General features: G+C 45.1%; 4 protein-coding genes across 5 annotated transcripts; 3 read left to right on the top strand and 1 right to left on the bottom strand.

Annotated features, from left to right (window-relative positions):
* Positions 1 to 95: 95 nt before the first annotated feature.
* LOC142397774 (uncharacterized) lies at positions 96 to 5,633 on the bottom strand. 2 transcript variants are annotated; one of them, XM_075481467.1, is made up of 5 exons: positions 5,449 to 5,633; positions 4,693 to 5,008; positions 3,481 to 3,752; positions 1,922 to 2,033; positions 96 to 1,795 (listed from the first exon to the last, which is right to left on the bottom strand). In XM_075481467.1, the coding sequence occupies exons 2-5, from the start codon at positions 4,985 to 4,987 to the stop codon at positions 759 to 761; spliced, it is 1,716 nt and encodes a 571-aa protein (XP_075337582.1). In that variant the 5' UTR covers positions 4,988 to 5,008; positions 5,449 to 5,633; the 3' UTR covers positions 96 to 758. The 2 variants fall into 2 exon arrangements, with proteins under 2 accessions (XP_075337582.1, XP_075337581.1); XM_075481466.1 differs by having other exon boundaries at positions 98 to 1,798.
* A 1,133-nt stretch (positions 5,634 to 6,766) lies between these two features.
* Positions 6,767 to 8,141, top strand: mif (macrophage migration inhibitory factor). Its single transcript, XM_075481480.1, has 3 exons — positions 6,767 to 6,977; positions 7,594 to 7,766; positions 7,864 to 8,141. Exons 1-3 carry the CDS (start codon positions 6,870 to 6,872, stop codon positions 7,928 to 7,930), a joined length of 348 nt encoding a protein of 115 aa, XP_075337595.1. The 5' UTR covers positions 6,767 to 6,869; the 3' UTR covers positions 7,931 to 8,141.
* A 3,167-nt stretch (positions 8,142 to 11,308) lies between these two features.
* On the top strand, positions 11,309 to 16,913 carry LOC142397773 (uncharacterized). Its single transcript, XM_075481465.1, has 5 exons — positions 11,309 to 11,891; positions 12,957 to 13,344; positions 13,443 to 13,570; positions 15,244 to 15,301; positions 15,564 to 16,913. Exons 2-5 carry the CDS (start codon positions 13,032 to 13,034, stop codon positions 16,784 to 16,786), a joined length of 1,722 nt encoding a protein of 573 aa, XP_075337580.1. The 5' UTR covers positions 11,309 to 11,891; positions 12,957 to 13,031; the 3' UTR covers positions 16,787 to 16,913.
* Positions 16,914 to 18,344: 1,431 nt separating this feature from the next.
* On the top strand, positions 18,345 to 21,682 carry LOC142397775 (uncharacterized). The gene is made up of 4 exons (XM_075481468.1): positions 18,345 to 19,306; positions 19,499 to 19,581; positions 19,754 to 19,871; positions 20,025 to 21,682. Exons 1-4 carry the CDS (start codon positions 18,907 to 18,909, stop codon positions 21,008 to 21,010), a joined length of 1,587 nt encoding a protein of 528 aa, XP_075337583.1. The 5' UTR covers positions 18,345 to 18,906; the 3' UTR covers positions 21,011 to 21,682.
* Positions 21,683 to 22,659: the final 977 nt, after the last annotated feature.

Here is a 22,659-nt window from a genome sequence, read left to right as displayed (position 1 = left end):
CTGCACAAGCTTTTATTCCAATATTACGTGTTTAATGAAAATATTGTCTCATCTTTTGAAAGGAAATGACTCAAATGTTCCCGATTAACATGTGACAAAAATCCAGCCTTTTTCCGATCGTTACTGTATCATTAAGCTTGAGATTCTACAATAAAAGCTGAGAACGAGAAGTGTTCTGATGTGTTTATTCCTTTTTTTTCCCAACAATGAGACCACAACACAAACATACAGAGTAACAAACTGTCCATTATATTCCCAAAAAGCAAAGCCATTTAACAAAAATACTTGAAAAATGATGAAAAATGTACAATGTATTCATGACCATAAAAAGTCCAGGTTTTGCACATACATCTAAAATAGCTTGAAGTGATGATTTAGATTCCTCTTTACAGAAACATGTACATTTGACTTCCTGTCAACTTTTTGATATGCCTTCTTTATTCAATTGACAAAATAAAAAAAATAAAAAATCCATCCATCCATTTTCTATAATCACTTATTCCAATTCAGGGTCACGGGAGCCCATCCCAGCTGCCATGGGCAGAAGGCAGGGTACACCCCGGACTAGTCGTCAGCCCATCACAGGACCAACAAAGAAACAAGCAACCGTGCACGCTCACACTCACTCCTGGGGTCAACTGAGGGGCCAGGATTCGAGCACCCGGAGAGAACATGCCAGCAACACAGAAAGGCCCCAGCTGGGATTCATCAGCTAAACCCTGCGTTAACCAGCCCTCTCAGGCTCTATCAGAGGCCCTTTAAAAGCACTGGTGGTCCTTCAGCTCCTCCACGTCGCTGAAGCCCCGCCCACAGCTGGCGCACTGGAGTGTTGCCTTTTCAGTGTTGTGTATCAGCTGGTGTCTCTTTAAGTACTCCACACGACTGAAGCGTTTCCCACACGCTTCGCACCCGTATGGACGTTCGCCCGTGTGAATCCGCAGGTGCCGTTCCAAGTTGCCAAGGCGACTGAAGCTGCGTCCACACTGCGGGCAGCGGTGCGGCTTCTCGCCCGTGTGCACCAGATGATGGCGCTCCAGCGACCGCGAGTGCGTGAAGCGCTTCCCGCAGATCTCGCAGCAGTGCGGCCGCTCGGCAGCGCAGGCACACTCGTGGTTCTTCAGAGCCCAGGCGTGACTGAACGTGTTGCCGCAGTGGGCACAGGGATAGACGCTGTCCTCTGCTCCGCTGCTCGGTAGGTGGGCGCCACCTAGTGGGCAGGGGTGCTCCTCCAGCTCGGCTTCTGAAGTGAAGCCTCCTCCACACTGAGGGCAGAAGTGGAGCAGATCCCCACTGCTCTCCTCTTCCCCTCCGCTCTCCCCAACACTCCCTGGAGCTGACAGGTGGGGCAGCTGCTCTGACTCCGCCTGCTCCACTGCATCCTCTCCAGGCGTGACCGCAGCCGTGTCGCCCTCTCTCAGCTTCTTCGACCAGCCTAACTTCAGCTCCACTGCTCCAAGCCCTCCAGCCCTGACCGCGTCCTTCACCCTGCTTTTCACTATCTGGTCCTCTCTCTGCAGAGTGGGTGGCTGAGGCTCCAGCTCTCCTTCCTGCTCCATTCCATCAAGACCGATGTACTTCGGGGCCGGGCTGCTCTCGCTCCCTTGCACCACCTCTGAGTGACACTGTGAAGCCGTAATGGCTGCCTGCTCACGGCCTCTCTCGGCTCTCAGCGCAGACTCCAGACCCCGCAGCTCATCCATGGTCATCCCCCCATCTGTTGGTTCTGCAGAGCCCACCTCCCAGTCTTCCTCTTCTCTCTGCCCGGGATGAAGAGTCGGGGGCCGATCTGACAGGTCTGCTGAGTAGACACAGAGGGAGGATAGGAAAGTTTGTGCGAGCAGTCATTTCTGCTTCATTTTAGTTGTGCCTGAACATTTCACTAACTTGCCCTCCTTCAGTCAGTGAGTCCTGGGCTCATTACCTTCACTGTGTGCTCTGGAGACAGTGTGGAGGTTCTGGTTGGGCGGATCCATCTTCAAAGCCTCCTTGATTAGCCGCAGAGAGGCAGGCTGATAGCCCTCTGTTTGAGCAAACTGCACGGAGAAGCACAGAGAGTCAGAGAGCAAAGGAAGAAGGTGATACATCTATAAATACATCTATCATAGGAATATCTCATCGACCTACAGTCTGAGCACCTGCGGTCAAATTTTCTGTTACCGTGAAAAGCTTCTTTCTCCTTTTTCATAGGACTGCTTTTCAAAATCTTTCATTTTCACAATTTTAAACGAAAGGGCAGCTGTGGTCCGGAAGAAAACTAAACTTAGTGTGAGAGCTGATCAAAGCTTTCAAGGAAAAGCAAATGCTTCCGTTCGGCTGCAAAACAATCGTGAGGAAGATTTAGCTGACTCTGGAGTGGTTGTGCACACACACGCGCGACCAACATGCAGGACGTAAGAACCTTGACGAACGGGTCTGCAGGCTCAAATCTAAGGAAGCGCCACTCATTTTGGAAACAAGTGCCAAGGATTGAACCAGAATTAAAGCAGAACTTTTTAGGCACAAAGAGCAACAGTACGTTTGGAGAAAAGGCAATTGTCACTCCATCAGTGACACAAAAATAATAATAAGATGCTTTCATGACAGAATGATGACAACTAGCTCAAGAAGCGTAGGCTGATGGCGTCATGGCCTCTTAAAAGTTCATGACCTAAACCAGTCGAATCGTGCGGAAAGACTTCGCAAGAGCCGAACATGTAAGAATCACTTAAAACTGGAAGCCTTCTTGCAGGAAAACCAGTGAAACACCCCCAAAAAGCACAGAAAGCTTCTTAGCTGTTACAAAAAGGGCTTACGAGTTGCTCTCTTTACAAACGTATCAAAGCATTGTGGTGGCGCCACGACTTTTGCTTTAGAGGCCCATTTTTTGTGTGTGTGTGTCTGTGTCATCATGGATTTGATCTCTTTGGGAAGTCAGGGCATCTTTTCATCACTTTTCATCAAGGGAACAGAAATTTTGACCAATGTTTTGCGGGCCTCTGTGCGTGTTTAGACCTTTGCAGTTTTATGAAATAAAGCTATCAAAACTACACTAAGGACTAGTGGACAATTCAAACTTCTAAACTCTATCTATTTCCTCAAAGCCACTATATAAACCACTTTGAGAGGCTTACAACAAGCTTTACAACACAATCTGCAGGAGTGTGGATCTCTCTCCTGCCACTTGGTCATGTGCTGAAAATGGCAAAAAGATTTTCGCCCCCACCCGAAGTATTTCAGTCTCTAAAGCTTAAGCAACTTGAGATGTGAAGATCTCCACTCGACAGGCTCCTCTGAAAGCTAAATATCATATCAGTCGCCTTCCCCTCATCCACTACACATCTGCAGTGATTTGGTGGCTGAAAAACACAAGCCAAACCCTCACTGTCTCTCTGTGTTGCTGTCTGCATTCCTTCTCAGTCTATATGAAGCTGCTGAGCAACGCAGCGATGCTGTGCCACTTTCTCCTCCTACTCCTCCTCTGAGAAAGCCTCTCTCCCTCACCTCCTCTTTGATGTTGGCGATCTCCTCCCCCTCACCGCCGAGGATGCCCTCCCCTTCCTCGTCCTCCACCATCTCTCCCTCTTCATCCCGAGGGAGCTGGACGACGTACATCTCTCTTGCCTCCTTCTCCCCTCGTCCTCCCGCTCCTGCTACCAAGCCCAGAGCTCCTCCATTTCCTCCTCCCCCCCCACCTCCTCCTCCTCCTTCCTCCCACACACCTCCAGGCCAGCCTTTACGGTGGGCTGCTGCCGGGCCCTTTTTCGATTTGCCTCCTGTAGAGAAGGCAGGGTGAGAAGGAGGTGGGGACACAGAGGGCATAGGGAGACAGCAGATGAAATATGAGGGGGAGAACGATGAGTGGGAGGAGATGATTGGAAGGCAAGGAGTGAAAGATGAAGGAGAGAAGTGGGTGGAGAGATGGAAGATGAGGAGGAGGAAGATGGGGGGATTGGAGAGGCATATGGGAACAGGAGCAGAACGGAGGTTGGGGAGAAGAAGAGAGGAAAATAAGCAAGGAGAGGAGGGAGGAGGGAGCATGATGAACGAGTGAGGAGAGGGGGCGTAGAAGGACACGCAAGTAAGCGGGAAGGAGAGAAAAACGTGACAGAAATGAGAGAGGAGAGGAAGAAGTAGAGTTTGAGGGGAAGAGGGAGATGGGGATTGGATGAAGAGATTGGAGAGACGGAGAGAAGTGGAAGTGAAGAGGGAGAGTAATTATGGAGTGGTGAGGAAAGGAGGCGGGGGAGGATGTGTGTGTGCAACGTGATGAAGGAGCCAGCAGAGCAGGAGGAGGTGGGGGCAGGGAGAAGAGGAAAGGAGGAGAGGGCGTGAAGGAGAGAGGAGCAGGAAGGGGAGGAGGGAGACAGACGGACGTGGGGGGAGGGCAAGGAGCAAGGAAGGGAGGGAGGGAGCAAAGAACAGAGGAGTGGGAGGGACAGAATGCAGAGGAAAGAGAGGAGAGGGGGAGGTGGAGGACAGAGGGAGCAATCATGAAGAGGAGGCGGAGGAGGAAAGGAGGAGGAGGGAGGGAGAGATCAGCTCTTGCCAGATGGTTTCCAACAAAACAAGTGTCTTCACATAAGCCACGACTGAATGGCGTTTCTCTTAGTCAACACTCCTATATGGACATGTATGTGTTGATAAGGTGGTATTTAAGTGATATGGCTGCTCTGGAAAAGCTACCTTTGAGTCATCAACCAACCAAACACTTACGGGCCGTGTCAACTTTTCGTTTCTGCCTCCCTCCAGTCTCCCCCTCCAATCCGGCGCTGCGGCGGTTGGCCGCCCAGCCCATCCCGTACTTGCGCTCGGTCCGCAGCTTGCCCTCAGTGAGCTTCAGCCGCAGTTTCAGAGCGTCGTTCTCCTTCCTGTTCAGGGACAGCTCCACCAGGTAGTCGTTCACCGTCTCCTGGAAGAGTTTGGTGATCTCACAGACCGAGGCTCGGATCAGGCTGTCCATGACGGCCGTCAGATGCGTCTCAAACGTGGTCACCGATTCCTCCATCATCTTGCCCACAGGTCCGGACAGCTGTGGATCGGACACGCGTTTTGTGTTAGAGAGCCAGCGCGGTCACGGTGACATTTAACACAGCTTTTCAACGGGGATCCCAAAACTTTGCCTCTAATCAATCTGACACCCACGACGCGTTTCAACAATTCACATTGCAAGTGTTCATCACTTTCCTTGTTAGCTTGCTGCTGCTGCTTCATTTTAACAACACTGACACTTTGATGTGGCAGGACTCCGTAAATACACAGTTATTTCACTATTTGATCACACTTTAAATTCCCGGCTCAGTTAAATGACACAACAGCTAAAATGCAAGTGAATAAATACCAAACACCTAACCTAAGTCAGGTTAAATTGCAGTAAACTTAGCAATAATGTTTAAGTAAAAGGGAAGCAGTAGCCTCTCTGTAACGTTGCAAAGTGCTAGCAGCCTGGCTAATTCAGCTCTGTAGACGCACCTTTTGCAAGATGAAATCCCGAGTAGTAACTTATTAGACGTAAAATGAAGAGAGAAGGGATTATTTCACAAATGACGAAGGGCCATGGCTGTTTATAAGCACAGAGAACCGGCGACAAAAGGGAGCCGCGTCCAACTTCTGCCCCCTCTTCCTCTCCACCTCTTGCTGCCACTGTTTTCCTTCTCGCCTCCTTCAGCGCTGCTTATGATGCTTGAGAACACTGCGCATGCCCAGTACCGTAATTATCCTACTATAAGGCGCCCTCTAAAAACAAATATCCCAGGCGACTACGAGCCAAAAAGAAAGGGGGGAAAACACAGAAAACAGAAGGGACAATTAGTTTTTTTCCCCCAGAATCGTAACATATGTATTCTTTAAAAAGGACACAAGAAAATCACTCACAATAGAAGGGCGAATTTAAAAGATTCAAATGGACCCAAATAGAATTTTAACTAAGAAGAAAGATAAAACAAATATAGAAACCACCACAAAAAAAGCCTAAATGATCAGCGTGGGACAAGAATCACCAAAATAAGAGACAGCACAGTCATTTATAGATGGAAAAGTCTGTCAGAGAACATGTGTCACGTGATGTGTTCTGTTTGGCCTGGTGTTGCCCAAATGTCAGAATCTGTTTTCATTTAACCTTTATTTGCCCAGAAAATAAAAACTCTTGTCATTTACAGTCTCCTTTCCAAGAGTGTCCTGGCCAAGATAGGCAACCTCTCAGGTCAGCAGGAATAACACAACAAAGCACACACTCTCCAGAAAGTAACCCCATTTTAATCTCAGTTGGAGTTGTGCTGGACGGTAGTACAAGTTTGCCGTAGCTGACAAAGCCTGATTAGGTGTAGATGCAGAGCAATGCATCACTGTACTGTCAGTGTGAAAACGGAATTTGACACATGATTCCAGTGATTCGGTTCCAGTGAAGTAGCTTCATTTAACTCGTCCACACTGAGATCTGACTGATAGATCATTTTCAAACCATCCCACATTATATTCAGCATGACAGTCCTACACTGATTGTTCTTTGCTTTAGGACTCGCAACCCCAGAGATTGACATGTGGCTGAGCATTGGCATCCACACTCCCAACACCATCAGTCAAGGCCAAACTGGGCCAAAGAAATCGGAGAGACACAACACAACCACAATGTGTTGCAAAATAAAACGTAACGTGCAAAATAATGTGTTAAAAAATAAAAGAGAGATGACAACTGGTTGATTATCCTGAATAAATCAAGACGCAGGAAAACGTCTCCATTGTCCTCCAGGACGGATGGGGGCGCTGTGTTCAATTTGTCACCCTGCTGCGAGCGCCACAAAGGAGGAAGAGGAGTATTTTGTCTTCGTATCGTCCGCCTGTGAACAGAATAGACACCTCTGCATCTTGAGCAGGAGAGAAAAACAAGAGCAATCATGCCGATGTTTGTGGTGAACACCAACGTGGCCAAAAGCGACGTGCCGGCGGCTCTGCTGTCCGAGGCCTCAGACGAGTTGGCCAAAGCAATGGGCAAACCTGCGCAGGTGGGTCATTGGTCATTTATGCTCTGCACAATCCAACCGAGGGGGCCACCCGCCCTCAATCCTTCCCTCATTGAGCAAATTTACAGATGTAACGTGCTGGGGGGTACGAGGCAGGAGTTGCATGAATATATGTTAAATGTACACTGCGTAATGGACATGTTATTTTGCACAGTCATGCGAACAGTCATCGCTGGTTAATGATAAATCAGAGGTTTTCGTTTCCTTAAGACGAATTATGAGTAAAACAGAAAAGAGAGAAATACCTAGTTTAGCTTTGCCTCCTTAGATTGTCCTCAAAAGAATTATTTGTAAGCATGAATTATCTAAATATTTCTTCATTATAACAGTTAACCTGGGTTTAATTCATTATCGAAGGACCTCTGGCACAGGCCAGCTGGCACGTCAGTTGGCCCCTGATCTTATTCCAGTGATACGTTTTAAACCTCTACATCCCAGAAAGAGCCACCTGAATTGGACATGAACATTCCATTTGATAACAACACAGACAAAATGCCAATAACTATCATTTTGTGCACTTGCAGTATGGAAATGTGGCTGTATTAATACACCTTCATATGTTGTTGAGACTGAAATGCCTCCGTCTTTTATATATTAGTACATTGCTGTGCATATCAACCCTGACCAAATGATGATGTTTGGAGGAAAGGGAGACCCCTGCGCACTCTGCTCCCTCCACAGCATCGGCAAGATCAGCGGCGCTCACAACAAGCAATACGCAAAACTCCTGTGTGGACTGCTCAACAAACACCTGGGCATCTCTCCTGACAGGTAGCAAATGCACAGACCCCCGCTTCCCGCATGTTGCATAACTACTCACAGCTAATGTGAACGCTCATTGACCTATTTCTGTTGGTGTCTATTTCAGGATTTATGTTAACTTTGTAGACATGGATGCAGCCAATGTGGCCTGGAACAACACTACGTTTGGCTGAGATGGAGGTGAACTAGCAGAGAGAAATTAGAGATCATTCCAGTATTTTCCTGCATGTGTGAGCTTATTCAAAGTTGAAGAAATGAAGAGCAAAGACACTTTGTTATTTGGTCGAAATACGGTATGACTATCTCAAAAGCACTTGGACTCTTTAGCTTTGCACTGATCTGCTCCCACTTAAATGCAATAAAGCGAACCCTGCAGACCATGAACGAATTTCTGTCTACTTTGTTCGTCTCGTTTCGCAAAGAGAAAAATACATTCTTCATACAATCATCCATGAATGTTTTTTTTCCGGCCTTACCTCAGTCTGTTCTCTGTGTGTTATCGTATTATCTTGTATTTGGACATTCTCACTTGACTGCTGCTTCACTTCAGGCTGTTGTCATGCTCGAAAATGTAGCGTGTTTAACAAAGAATTTCCTTTATTTACGATTGTAAAGTTCACGAGTCACAAATCCCCCTTGACAAGCCTCCAGGAATTTCACCAATCAGAAGACCCTTCTCCCAAATCCTCTCAGTCTCAGGTGCCCTATAAGAGAAAACTCCTGTTTTCAAAAAAATTACAAACTAGAGTTATGATGGGTGCAAAGCTAATCTAGAGGCACCCACGTTTAAGAAATAAATGAAATGTGAAAATATTCATGTTGTGTCCCCCTTAAGACTTGGAAAATCTCATTAAAACGCTTCTGCGTTTTCACCTCTTGGCCAGAAGGGAGAGCAAATACACAATGGGCCTCATGCAAGAACATTTTCGTATTTTTATTCTAAATTTCTCTTACTTTTTTCGTAAGAGGGTCTCGTACGAACACGCCACGTCAGATTCAACAAGCGCTCTTAACTTCGGAAAAAGTGTGTAAACGACCTGCGTAAATGATGAATCACACCTGTGCGTATCTTAAGTTCACGTGCACGAGGATAGTAGATTTGCATACTCCACGCCCTAAATGATACCATATAAGGCTGTGCTTCCTCTCTCCTGTGCCAGGAAGTGTTGAGTGCTGAGAATACAGGCTCTGAGATTAAAGTTCTGCTTTCAGAGATCCAAAAAGGAAAATCTGTCATTTTTAGCAGTGTCAGCAGTGGACGGGACCTGCTAAAGTGAAGAAATTGGAAGCAATTACGAGTGCTGTTAATACCATGTCAGCGAAATAAAAAAATAAATGGTTTGATATGAAAATGGCTTAAAAAAAAACGTCTCGCCATGGGCAGGCGATCGATGACTGCAACTAAAGCCGTGCAATCAGTTGTTGCCTCATCATGATGGCACTTTGATGGGGTGGTCCATGAGGGGGGTCTTCTGGCACCACAGCTTCTTGTCTGCCTGGGCTGGTTCAGGTTGTAGGAGACCCTCGTTCATGGCAATATTGCGCAAATCTGGCATGCCTCCTCTGGGCTATTTTGCCCCCCAGCTGTATCGAGACACACCCACCTGGCCTTCAGCAGTGCGCTCCACAACGGCACGGATGTTTTGATGCGTATATGTCTCGTGCTCCAATTATGATTGGCAGTCCAGCCACGGCATGAAAGTCCCTCTTAATTTGCACTTGTTGGACAGCGGCGTATGGGAATTTGATGTACCATGGTTGATAAACTGATGAGAGCTTTGATGACCAAGGGGAGCGCACGACTCACAGAGGACTGGGACACCCCCGACCTGTCTCCAATCTCCCTCTGAAAGGTTCCCGTGGCCAAAAATCCAAGGGTGGTGAGGTCCTGGACGTGTGGTGGAATTGGGTTTGATCGGCGTGTTTCTCTCTGGAGTTGTGGCTCTAGCAATTAAGCTGCATATTTGCAGCAGCACAGTCCTTGGCAATCTGAATCGCGATCTCAGCCATTCGTCTGTCTCCACACGCTCTCTTCCAAGAGCCTGACGCGCTGAGGCATCCAAAAGTCGCAAGTCAGCCGCTGGTTACGCTTCCCGTTATATACAGATTCAAATTAACCTTCGATTAGTGCATATTTGAAGTCAAACAGAATAATGTCAGCATCATTGTTGGGTATAATGTATATATTTATTTATGTTTTCTTCAAAGTAATTAAATATACAATCCATTAGTCAAGCAAACGTGATTTGAATAACAGCGGACTATTTTACGAAACTCCTACGACAGCTCTGGATCACTCGTAAATTCTGTTCGTACCTGAAAGAAAACGTAAAATACGAAAAGATTGGTGAATGCGCAAATTCTCTTAAATCACTCGTACGGACGATTTAAGAACAAATCTGTGCGTACGAACGCTTCTTGCATGAGGCCCAATGTTTTGGAGAAGGCTTATTTATCATGCTGCATTGGATGGATACTGGGAAGGGCGAAATGTTGATATCCGACTTGAAAAGCTAAAAGATATAAAAGAAAACGCCTTTCAAATGATAAATGCATTCTCGTTCATTTAGATTAGATTTCAAATCATCAACTCCAATTAATGAATATCACGACAACCGCCAAAGAACAAGGATATCACTCCCTCCAGGAAATAAGCAACACCGGCCCTTTATACTGATGGATTTATTTCTCTCCCTCTCGTCAACTTCACCTCCTGATTATCAATCCACCGTCGAATTGTATTATACAATAATACAAATAAACACGTAATCATTAAATACAAAATTGACACGTTAAAACCAAACAGCTTGACGAGAAACAAAACACACATACCTCGCTGGCTGCACATAAACCAGGGAGAATGAGTCTTCTTATCAAAACCAAAAAATATCTTCCAAAAATCAAATATGGAAAATACTTTGCTCATATCTTTATAACTTAGCGTGAACATAGATATGTATAGAATGGCTAGCTGTGTTACGTCTGAGTTTAGAACGTCCGCACAAGTCGGCCATCTTACCACAGGCAAGCTGCCTGGCGGGAGACAGTCAAACATGACGTAAACTGAGTTACGGTAAGTGATCTGCTCTGACGCTATTACTCTTATATACATTGTTATTTAATTACTGACTCAGTTTCAGGATTTGTTGTGCGACGGGCTATGACAAAAAATAAATTGCGTCCCCTGCGCAACAGGTAACTAACATTGGTTCCCACCCAGTACACAACACAAATAACTCTTTACAAAAAATAAACCACATATGTAAAATATATAAACAAACACAAATAACATACACAGCAGTTATAAAGCCTGTTTTAAAAATATATATATATTTATATATATATATACATATTTTTTTTACTGCTGAGTAGTAAAACATTGAGCGCTAATGCTCGGTTGTCTAAATTTCAAAGTTTCTAACTTTTAAGGTAAATGAATTCGGCCTTAGAGACGAGCGGACTGTGGTTGCCCAACAACATAACAACAAATCACAGCAGAGCGTCGCTCGTCCATATCCGCTATAGACGTCATTGCAATGCGCGGCGGGAAAAGTACTGTGAGTGTGTTGAAGTTCTCTTCCCTTCATTTCCACTCCAGTTGAACATTTATCCTCCTTTTACAGCACTATTATAATGCCTGACCTAATCATAAACCAGCATGCGTCCATGTAGTGCATTCAAAGAAGTATGTGTGCTGCCTTATTTTATACAGTAGATTGTACTATTGCTGTTTGGATGATCGTGAAGAAGATGTCGCTCAGGAGAAATATCTGCCGTAGCAGCCTTTACCGTAAACGTCTGCACACTTTATGTTTTAATTGTTTTCACCTGTAAATCCTAAGCGATACAAATTATTGAATGTATGTGGTTGGAAACAGACGTATTTATGTATAGGGTTGGAAAAGTTACTGGTCGACGAAAGATGACGGAAGAAATGACGTGAACGTTCCCTCAGTCGGGGCACTTGAGTGAAAATGGCGAATGTGTATATTGTATATTACAGTATGTTGGACAGCTAAATATAAATAACTGCTGTGGGAATTAGACGACTACCGCTGGTGCTATAAACGTGTGGGTCCAAGGCGAAGCTCGGGCTTCTGAGGCTGAGCACAAGAGTCCCACTTCTTCCGAACGGTCAGTGTTTTGTGTATGCGGTCGTTTGCCCGCCATGTATAGCTTCAAATGTAGGTGTTTAAGTTTAGTCGGTAAAGCCCGTTAGGATGTCGAAAATAACGCCGGTGTACGCAAGTGTACCTGAGTCTTTCGCGCACTGTTCTTTCATTGAAAGTGGAGTTTGTTTACGTGGTTGTTATCAATGCTGTCAGCCAACAAGAGACACGTGATTAATTACTGCATTTAAAATTTAACTTTAACTGGGACTTCTTTGGGCAGTGGAGTAAAATGATCCAGTACATGTTTTAAAAGCCAAATATATAGTTTTCACATTAGAAGATTACAAGAAGAACGCGAAAACGTAATTGGAAAAGCTCTTTGTCAGATGAACACTTACCTGTGAGACATGGGGGTAGAAGTATAAAGTTGCGCAAAGTGGGAACATCCAAATGAAATGCAAGTACTTTGAATTTGTAGCCTACATGAGTGCTGTGCTCGGTTATATTCCCTCACACTTTAAAGCACGATACAGATGTTGCTTTAAAAGCAATAAACGATGTAGCAAACTCAGTGTGGAATAAAGTAAAACTTAATATCTGGGAGTCCAACTTTCTGATGTTGGATTTGTTGACTCAAAAACCCCCAAGTCTACACAGATGTGGAGTTACTCATCCCAGAGAGAGACAGACACCTCTCTTTATCATAACCTTTGTCCTCTGAGATGATTTAAGGTTCTCCCTGCACCAGACCTTTCTCCTATTTTGCCATAAACCTGTCCTGAGGGCCATCAACACCCTGGCACCTACTAGTACTCCATCAATTTGAATATAAAAGGAACAGTCTGGGAAGAGTTCTTCCCCTTCATTTGGGCCAGCAGACTCATATTCTTGTTGAGACCTGCTAACAGGATTACAGTCACATAGACATGATTGTGATATATGTGCTGTGGCTGATTTAATGCCCTGTTGAGAACATTTTTGTAGACATGGAATTAAAAATGATAAAAGTGATATCTTTTTAGGAATACCAAGTGAACTCTGCTTGTTCATGGCTGAAGATAATCCGATCTTGTATCTTTCTGTTTAGGGGTAGAGACTAACTTCAGCAACGCACGAGACTCTCTCCCTCGGGTCATCTGAAAGCTGTCCACATTCATCTTCCATGATGTCGGACCAAATGATGAGACGTCTCAAGGTCCACCTGACCACAACGATGGACTCAGTCTTAAGGACAGCTGTGTTTGAAGTCATGAAGATATTCCAAAACGCCCTGTGCGATCATCAAATGGAGATGGCAATGAAAGAAGAAGAGGTTGCTCAACTTAAGATAAAGCTTCAGACAGCCGAGCTAAAGCTGAAAGACCTTCCGTCGGAGTGTCCCGGAAGAGTAAAGATAAACCAAACTCAGACAGAGCCTGAAGTTGTTCTGGATGCACCGGGACCGACTTCTGAAGTGTCTGAGATTGAGCATGAAGGTGTAGTGATGAGTGTTGTTTATCGAACCTCTATAAAAATGCTGCTTTCTGCATCTGCAGGTTTACTATGTTATGTGTCTGTGTGTGGGTCTGAACAGTGCCTGAAGACTGGTGCGCTCCACTGGGCTGCGAGCTGGTGACCAACGAGGATGAAGACGTGTGCCCCAGCATAAGACTGCGCGCATTTTCCATTCCTCTGTGGCACACTCCAATTCGTAATCACGAGGTGTGTAGCTCAAGGTGGCGGTGCATGGCTGTACATTAACACAACACAGGTGCTACAGTGCAAGTGTGGGGGTATGCGTTTTTTTTTCCCACCTGTGTACGTTTGCCGCGAAGGGGATTGGGTTTGGTTGCAAAGCAAAACGCAAGAGATGTACTTTCCATAGAAAAAAAAAAAAAGCTGGTCAAACAAGTGATGGGCAGGGTCAGAGGTCCCCCGTGATGGCCTTAGTTTTCCTGAGGCAGCAGGACCTGGACATGTCATCCAGGGAGGGCGGAAGGCACCCAATGATCTTTTTTTTGGGGTGGTGTTAATGACCCTCTGCACTGATCTTCAAGATCCAATAAGAAGTCCAGGTGCCCTTATTGAAGCTCTTATGATTCCTCTGCACAGACCTCATCTGTCCTCATCTGTGGAGCCAGTGTTCCACACACCTAGACAGTTTGTGAGTACACTTTCCACAGAGGAGTGATTGAAAGCCAGCAGAGAGCTTCTTGTCCAGGAGAGGTCGCCAGAGATGTGGGTGCCCAGATACCTGAAGGTGGTGACAGTTTCCACACGCTCTCCGTTTTACGGAGGGCGGGTGTGGTCTTGCCTGTGCCTCCTGAGGTCCATGATAAGTTATTTTGCTTTATGGACTTTCAGAATCAGGTTGTTTGCTGAGCAGCAGAAGGACACTTTCTCTGCCTCAGTCCTGTATGCCGTCTCATCCCCGTCTGAGTTGAGTCCGACCGCGGTGGTATCATCGGCATATTTGATGATGGCGTTTGTTGGGTGGGTTGTATTACAGTCTACTGTATATGGGGTGTACACTAGGGGGCTCAGCATGCAGCCCTGAGGGAAGCCAGTACTGAGTGTGTTTGTGGAAGAAAATTGTGGATATTGGGTTCTTATATCATATACAAACATATGTTGAACCTGATGTAGCCATCTTTAGATCTGCACAGTGGAGTGATGCCAATTGATGCCAAAAAATGTGATCTTTGAACTATTTTTCCATGCAGAGATTTGAGTGTATCGTAAGCAGGAACTACACACTTCTTCTTGTCATGAACAACTTTCTTTGACGTCTTCAGATGTATCGTCAGTTTATTCGCGTCTGTCACTAAAACATATAGAAAGGTAATAAACCAGATTAAATGTAATGAGATAAAGAATCTTTTGTTATCACAACGCATACAAGTTTAAAAAATTTGGTGTTTTTACAAACCTGTCGGATTATATAGTTTCTTATGGCAATAATCTTCTGAATTCATGTACTGATATGGCAGATGGGTCAAATCTCACTGAGTTGGAGTCTAAATTTGTTCACTAACAAGTGTAACATTGTCATTTTGTCAGCTGCCAAGCAAAAACTGCACGTGACAAAGAGGCCAGGGCGACAGCCTGGCCTCCAAATGCCCCACGACCCGAGGATGCAGAGCATCTTCCGCTTTCTCTCCATTACTTTCCTATTTTCTGTACCCAGTAAGAAGCATTTCCACAAAGAATTGTGTAAATACACCCAGAAATATCTTGAATATCCTCTGTGCAGCGATTCTTTAATCGTCATGAACATACGGAGAGTTTATGCCATTATTTGTTGCTGATGCAGACACAGCTCTGTGAATATGGTTATTTTATGTCCTCTCGACTGTAAACCTTTTGAGATTTAACTCGTAACATCTGGATTTCAGGTGCACGATTCTGACAACAACCTCCAGAGTACCAGTCGGGGCAAAAGATCCAGGAGAAGTGAGTTTCCTTCTGCAAATTTTTGTACATTATGCTGTGTCCCAGATGATTCTAGTAAAACTAAGGATGGTTTTCCCTGCACTTCCATAATTTACCCGCATGGCTTTATTGTGGCTTCCAAGGCTGGAAGGTTGTCAACTTTCTGGTCTAAGTTGAATGCATTGTATTCCATCATTCAGAGGAAGATGTGTGTTTTCTTTATAACATGTTTTAAGGTGCAGCCTCCATTTATAGTCTAAATAACAACCATTTTCTTTTACAGTTTCTGCTTTAAATGAGAGGGGGAAATTGCCAGCCAGCGTACAGGAAGGTCCACACGGACCAATAAGGAGTGACGTGAAAGTATTGCTTCAAGGCATAAAACGGCAAAACTCTGACCAAAACGCTTTGGAAGGCTTTGGAAAAAGACAGAAAAGGGTAAATGTAACTGCAAAAGAGCCAGAAAATACAGAAAAGCCCAAAGAAGATCAGATAAAAAGTACAGCAGGCAAGTCCAAATCTCCTGAAGCAAAGAGGGTGGAAAATGCCAAGAAAATGAAATGTAGGGTTTGTAAGAAGGGCTTTTATACAAAATCAGGACGAGAAGAGCACGAACGTTTCCACAAAACATGCCGAGGTTGCAAAGAAGTCTTCCGTTATTATACGCTTTGCAAGTTGCATAAACGGCGTTGCGACAAATACTTACTTAAGATATCCCCCCGCAAAGAAAAAAGTTCACCTGCCCCATGCAAAGACGTAAACGAAGAATCCCTACTTCATTCCCCCGGCAACGACGGCGAAAGAGCCACCATAAAGTACGGCTGCACATACTGCAACCGCAAGTTTGATTTGAGCTCGAAACTCGCAGAGCATGTGAGTCATGCTCACGAAAAGCCGTTAAAACAAGCCTCCATCCTTTCAAAATCCTCCCATGAAGAAGAAAGTGCACCCGCCCCGTGCAAAGACGCAAATGAAGAATCCCTACTTCATTCCCCCGGCAACGACGGCGAAAGAGCCACCATAAAGTACGGCTGCACATACTGCAACCGCAAGTTTGATTTGAGCTCGAAACTCGCAGAGCATGTGAGTCATGCTCACGAAAAGCCGTTAAAACAAGCCTCCATCCTTTCAAAATCCTCCCATGAAGAAGAAAGTGCACCCGCCCCGTGCAAAGACGCAAATGAAGAATCCCTACTTCATTCCCCCGGCAACGACGGCGAAAAAGCCACCATAAAGTACGGCTGCACATACTGCAACCGCAAGTTTGATTTGAGCTCAAACCTCGAAAAGCATATCGTTCGTTTTCACGAAAAGCCGTTCATTTGCAGCATGTGCCCCATGAAATTCCACCTCAGTCGGGCACTCTGCATGCACATGACAAGAAAACACAACACAAAACTCAAGAATTCAGTTGACGTGAATGCGGACCTTGAATGGACCAAGCCCTTAGAGGACATCAACGGAAAGGATTCAGTCTCTCCCAGCAAAGACCCTGCAAAAATTTAGATTTAATGGGGAAGTACGTTTTTTTTTTTTAAACCTGGACCTTATTTCTGGCATAAAATACATTTATCTACTATCTTTGGTGAAAGTCGGCGTCCTTAGAAGACATTTGGATTACTCGAGATCCGCGTATATCCATATAACAGGAGTGAACATGGCATAGACAAAACGGCCTCTAAATAAGGCATTATCTGTCTTTATTTCACCAATAACTTAAGCCGAATGAATGACTGAACGTTAGCTCATAGCCACGTCGTCAAAATCTGATAAATATCCCTCCATGTTGCACAAAACTAGCAGAAGCAAACTGTGTGAAGTTAGCCGACAGTCACAGAGCACGGAGTGAATGAGCTGTGCTGCAGCGGCGCACATCGATGACGTTATCGCATTAGACGGGTGTGTAGAAAGCCCCCGGATAACAACGACATGTCACCTACGTTCAGTCATTCATTCGTCTTAAAGTATTGGTGAAATAAAGACAGATAATGCCTTATTTAGAGGCTGTATTGTCTATGCCCGGTTCACTCCCGTTATATGGATATATGCGGATCTCAAGTAATCTAAATGTCTTCTAAGGACGCCGACTTTCACCAAACTGTTATCGGTGAGTAGATGAAAGTTTTTCATGCCAGAAATAAGGTCCAGGTTTAAAAAAAAAAAAAAAAAAACTTGTCCTTTTAAGATGGCGAACGATGGGTTCACGGTGCCAGGAAGGGTTCGCCCGCTTCCTGTGCCAGAAGATCGTGGAGGAAATAAAAGTTCCGCTGGTCCACACACAGGAGAGAGAGGGCCCTTAGCAGTAAAAACAAAAAAAAAAAAAGGTGCCACACGGTACCAGTCTGATCCAGTGGAGGAAAAGAGATTTCCACAAAAACATCAAATAAAAAGCAGGTGATAAATAGGGAATCCTAAAACGAAATTCCACGCTCAAGGACACCTCAGGTCCAGCCGCTAAATCTGTTTGCTGTTTGCCTTAATCGTGGCTTGTTCTTAGGTTACTGGTGTATCACTGTTTCTCATCATCCCAAATTGACTGTTGGTGTATTTGTTGTTGGAATCAAATGATTGAAACTACATCAGTAATGTTGGCTGTATTTCATGTATTTTGTTCTCCTGTGTTTCTAGAAAGTCTGATATAACATTGCTTCTGCTTAATGCTTCTGTGATTGTTTAAATACTTGGATTTGATGTGTTATTTTCTTTTACTTTTTAAAAAATGTACTTATTTTTATTTTTTTCACTGTTCTAATTCTTAAAGGAGCTAAACGAATGTGACATTTTACAGATTATACATTTTGTATGATATCTGCCCCCATTCACCCAAGTTTGCCTTTTTTTCACCCTTTTTTGTTATGTAATCTTTGTATTGTTGGATTGAATCATTCGCATTAGAATAAATCTATATTTTTTAATTTGTCTTGTATATATTTGAATTATTATTTGGTTAAAAAGTAGATCATAATTTTGGAACATTTGATTGCACATTGAATGTGTATTTACAGTCATCTGCAGTATCTGACGCTTCGGGTTATAATATCGCGAGACTTGGTAGTACGACAACATCACAGGTGCCACACACAGCTAGCTGAAGGATGAGTAGCTGTTTCTCTGAAAGTAAAGCCGTTTCGTTGAGCTAACCAGTGAAAAGAACTTGGCCAGCCAACCGGTATAATTGTATACCAGTGTTATGGTTGTTTCTTTTGCATTAACACAGCGCCCATGCTACCCAGGAAAAGAAAGGAAAGTCTAGTACAGACTGGGCTTCGTCGGCTCCAATGTTTACATTTTAGGTAGAGGTAACATTAGCTAGCACTACGTTACAGCAGAACAATGATAGCTCTGCTTGTTAACAGATCCAGAAACTAGCTAAAAACTGTTTTTGTTAAATGCAAACCGTCTCGCTGTGATACAGAGCATTGTTTGCCATCGCTTTTTTTTTTTTTTTTTTTTTTAGATCAGTAACGTTAGCTTACAAGATATAACCGGTCACAATGCCAATACTTTAAGATAGTTGTAACACAGCACAGGTTGGTCATCAGGAGAGACTGCACCTCAGTGGATTAAAGAGAGCCAATTGCTGCGATAAATGGCGTAATTCAGCAACCGTAGCATGGCATCGCCTCATGGCAGTATTTAGATGTCAGGGCAGAGGAGTCCATCTGCTACCTCTGGAGATCAGGCATCAAAGAAAACACCGGCGTCAGTCAATCGCAGAAATTCAAATTGTGTCATTTAAACAAGGGAACATGGACTCTGTGAGGAGTGCTTTCCACGCTCAGCTGGCCACCGTCATGGACTCGCTACTGGCAGCCGCCGTGTGCGAGATCGCCAAGATTTTTGAGAGCAGCCTTTGCGAACAGCAGGCGGAGCTGGCGCAGAAGACGGAGGAGCTCTCCATCCTCAAGTGTAAGCTGGAGAAAGCCGAGAGGAGGCAGAAAGCGAAAGCTGGAGGGGCCGAAGAAGGGGAGATGTCATCAGGAGACAGAGAGGGCAACGTGAGGCAACAGAGCCTGACAGCATCAGGTATGACGGCAGACATGGCTGCTTTCAAAGTCACCTCATGGTTAACACACTTAGATATCAGAGGTCAAAAATGTTGAAACTGCCAACCCTGTGGTTTATACTAAACTGGAACCTGATACTGCATTGATGCTAAGAAACAATACTTTTCTTGCACAGGACTGAATGTGGGAAATAATGTGTCTTCTCATTCAGAACCAGTGGAGGGACTCAGCCAGGGCCTCAGCAAGCTGAAAGAGGAGGTCCTGGGTCAGAACGGAGCTTCTATCAAACATGAGGTCAGATCCTGTCCCGACTGTCCATGAGAGGTGGAGTGTGATTGTTTAATGATTTCAAGAGATTACATCCTCATGATTTCTGAACAGCCACCACAGTGTGACACGTGTACCATGCTTTGCTGCTACCTTTATCTTCTAAATCTAACTGTCTTGTTTTACCTTTTCTTTACAGTATGCTGCATCACAGTCTACACTGGAGTCTGTCACAGGCCAAGACCAAGAGGGAAGCCTCGCTGCTGGAGACCAGAGGCAGGTTGACGGCATGTCTGCTACCCAAGCAAAACCCAAAAGTAAGAAAGGAACTTCTCTCGTTGATGGTTAGGCCTTTCCAATGATGGAGCAAGCTAACTTTCTAATTTGTTTCGGAATGTGAGGGAGTTTAATTGTAGGGAATGAGACAGATGAGACAAAAGTGTGTGAACTCTTGTTTAATTTCTCTTCAGTGTCTAATTGGGATCAGAGCAGTCGCAGTGCAGACCCCAGACCCCTCGAGGATCAAGCCTCTACCCCTTTTCTATCCATCTCCCAGACTGGACGTTGCTCCCCCAGACCTGATCCCAGCTTAATGCAACCAGGAGAGTGGTTACCAGGGCTGGATACCATCCGAGGTGGGGTGTCGGGTTTGGAGAACCTTCAGGCTGATGGCACCGGCTGCTCAGCTCCCGCTAGCAGCAGCAGCACCGGCACAGAGCCATCCCGCTTCCGACCGGGTTTTGGATCAGACGAGGCCAGCAACGAAGATGACGATACCTCTTTCCCTTTCTTGGACCAGGAGCCTGAGAACCAGAACTCCATGCAGGGTCTGAGTGTGAGACAGAGGGGAGGTCAGCAGGATCATCCCCGGGAGTCCTCTGGCGATTTGTCGTGGCGAACCAGGGACAGCAGAGGTGTCAGAAGCCCCATCAATCACACTCAGCGGGTCACTAATTTTGGCAACAGAAACCCTCTAAGACCACAGTCAAACTCCCATTTGCTCACTCTACGGCACACAAACACTCTTGGCCACCCTCCAGCTCCGAGTGGAGGAAATGTACGACCCTACACCTGCCCATACTGCACCAAGTCTTTCACTTACCCCTCCCATCAGCGCAGGCACCTGTTACGCCACACGGGAGTCAGACTACATCCCTGCCAGTTTTGTGACAAGAGCTTCCTAACTCCGTCTGAGCTCACTGTGCACACTCGGACTCACACAGGGGAGCGGCCTTTTGGCTGCGCTCAGTGCGGTAAACGTTTCGCCCGCAGCGGCAACTTGAGAGCCCACCAACGGGACGTTCACATGGGGAAGAGGCCCTTTGCTTGCACAGAGTGCGGAAAGAGATTTGCCCACAGGGGGAACCTGAGGGTGCATAATCACAGAGTCCATCAAGGAGATCCCTACTTCATGGATGATCAGCCTGAACCGGACGTGGACCAGAATCCCGTTTGAAAAAGAAAAGAAGGTTTTAATTTTGCTCTCAAAATGAATCCCGCAAACTGAACTTATGACCGAGCACTTTAAACAGTTTGGAAGTATTTGAAGTTTTGGTTTTATTCGTTTGTGATCTCGAAATTTGATCCAGTTGTCCAATTTGTTCATGATGTTTATGGCTAAAGTAAATTTGAGTGTCTTGATTTTATTTTACAGTTGATGTGATTCATTATATATATGAATTGTAGGTCACTCTAAAATATAGATTTGTACTCCAGTGTATTGTAACATGGTTCTAATTATGTGTGAATTATCCATAAGTAAAAAAAATACTGGCTGTTGTTATGAATAGAAAAATGTGATGACTTTATCGTCCACTGATCTTTCCTGCCAGCGAAAAGTCACTGAGCTCATTCTAAGTACTTGAAGTGACAGAAGCACGAGGTTTTTGTTTCTGTAGAAAATCGTTGCTATTAGATTTAGACGTGGTATACAGGGGTAGAATTTCCTCCTTCAAAGTTGTGCTTTTGTACTTCCAATCTCAACAACATGTCATTTAAACTGTGTTGTGAAATGGAAAGTGCATGTGTTGTAGCGGCTGCATAACAGTGTTGTTAAAGAGGACTGTGCATTTCTCCATCCTGTTTCTGCTCAGTGAAATTAAAGAATATTGTTGATCTTTGAAAATGATGTTATAGGCCCCTTGCACGCTTCTTTGCCAAACACCAGGGGGCAGTGTTAATCCACAAAAAGATGTTTGGAAATGGCTTAAAAAAAAGCTTGTGTTGCTCTCAGCATGTTTTACCTTGTGACCTATATTTTTCAGATCCCTTTCCCTGATGCATGCACATGTGTCATCGTGTCATCTCTCATGTAAGAGCTGTTCTGGAAGGGTATGCTTATTTGGCTAAACCATAATGGGAGTCCTTTGTTTACTGTGTTTGCACCAATCTGGCCTCCTCTCTTGTCGTTTGGTGTCAGTGTGTGAAAACAATAGTTTGGTTCCATCCATTATCTATACCGCTGAATCCGTCGGTCGGGTCGCGGGGGGGCTGGAGCCTATCTCAGCAGTCAATGGGCGAGAGGCGGGGTACACCCTGGACAGGCCGCCAGTCCATCGCAGGGCCACATAGAGACAAACGAGACAAACAACCATGCACGCTCACACTCACTCCTAAGGACTAGTTTGGTTCCTTTTATCATAATTATCTTTAATTCTGTTGTTATGTTAGATACACTAGCTTTAAGTGATTAATACTGTTCTCGTACTTGTCATCAGTTCACTGGACTGTCTTTCTCCCAAACTACCCCAGGAAACACTAATTATGGGAGCGATGGAAACTGAATCCAGAGTTCTCTTTATGTGTTTTAAAAAGCGCGTGTGGAGGTTGATTGGATGTTTGTCTGTCTTTCACACACAGTCTCTCCTCCGGAGGGAGGCCAGGCCCGGCTCTCTGCATGTATTCCCCAGGCTGGTGAGGCCATGGTTTGCTCATAGAAAGATTACATTTGCTGACCTCCCCTCCCCCCCTAAAGGTCACCTGTGTGTGCCTGTCGCTTTGGGTTTTGTGCTCAGTTATAAAAACGGATTGCACAACCAAAGGCCAACTCTGACCTGACTCGAGCGGGATACAGAGAGGTAAATATTAATGTCTACAAATCTTACT

This window comes from Odontesthes bonariensis, chromosome 13, assembly GCF_027942865.1.
Source record: "Odontesthes bonariensis isolate fOdoBon6 chromosome 13, fOdoBon6.hap1, whole genome shotgun sequence".
NCBI lineage: Eukaryota > Metazoa > Chordata > Actinopteri > Atheriniformes > Atherinopsidae > Odontesthes > Odontesthes bonariensis.
This window is presented reverse-complemented; position numbering and strand designations above follow the sequence as displayed.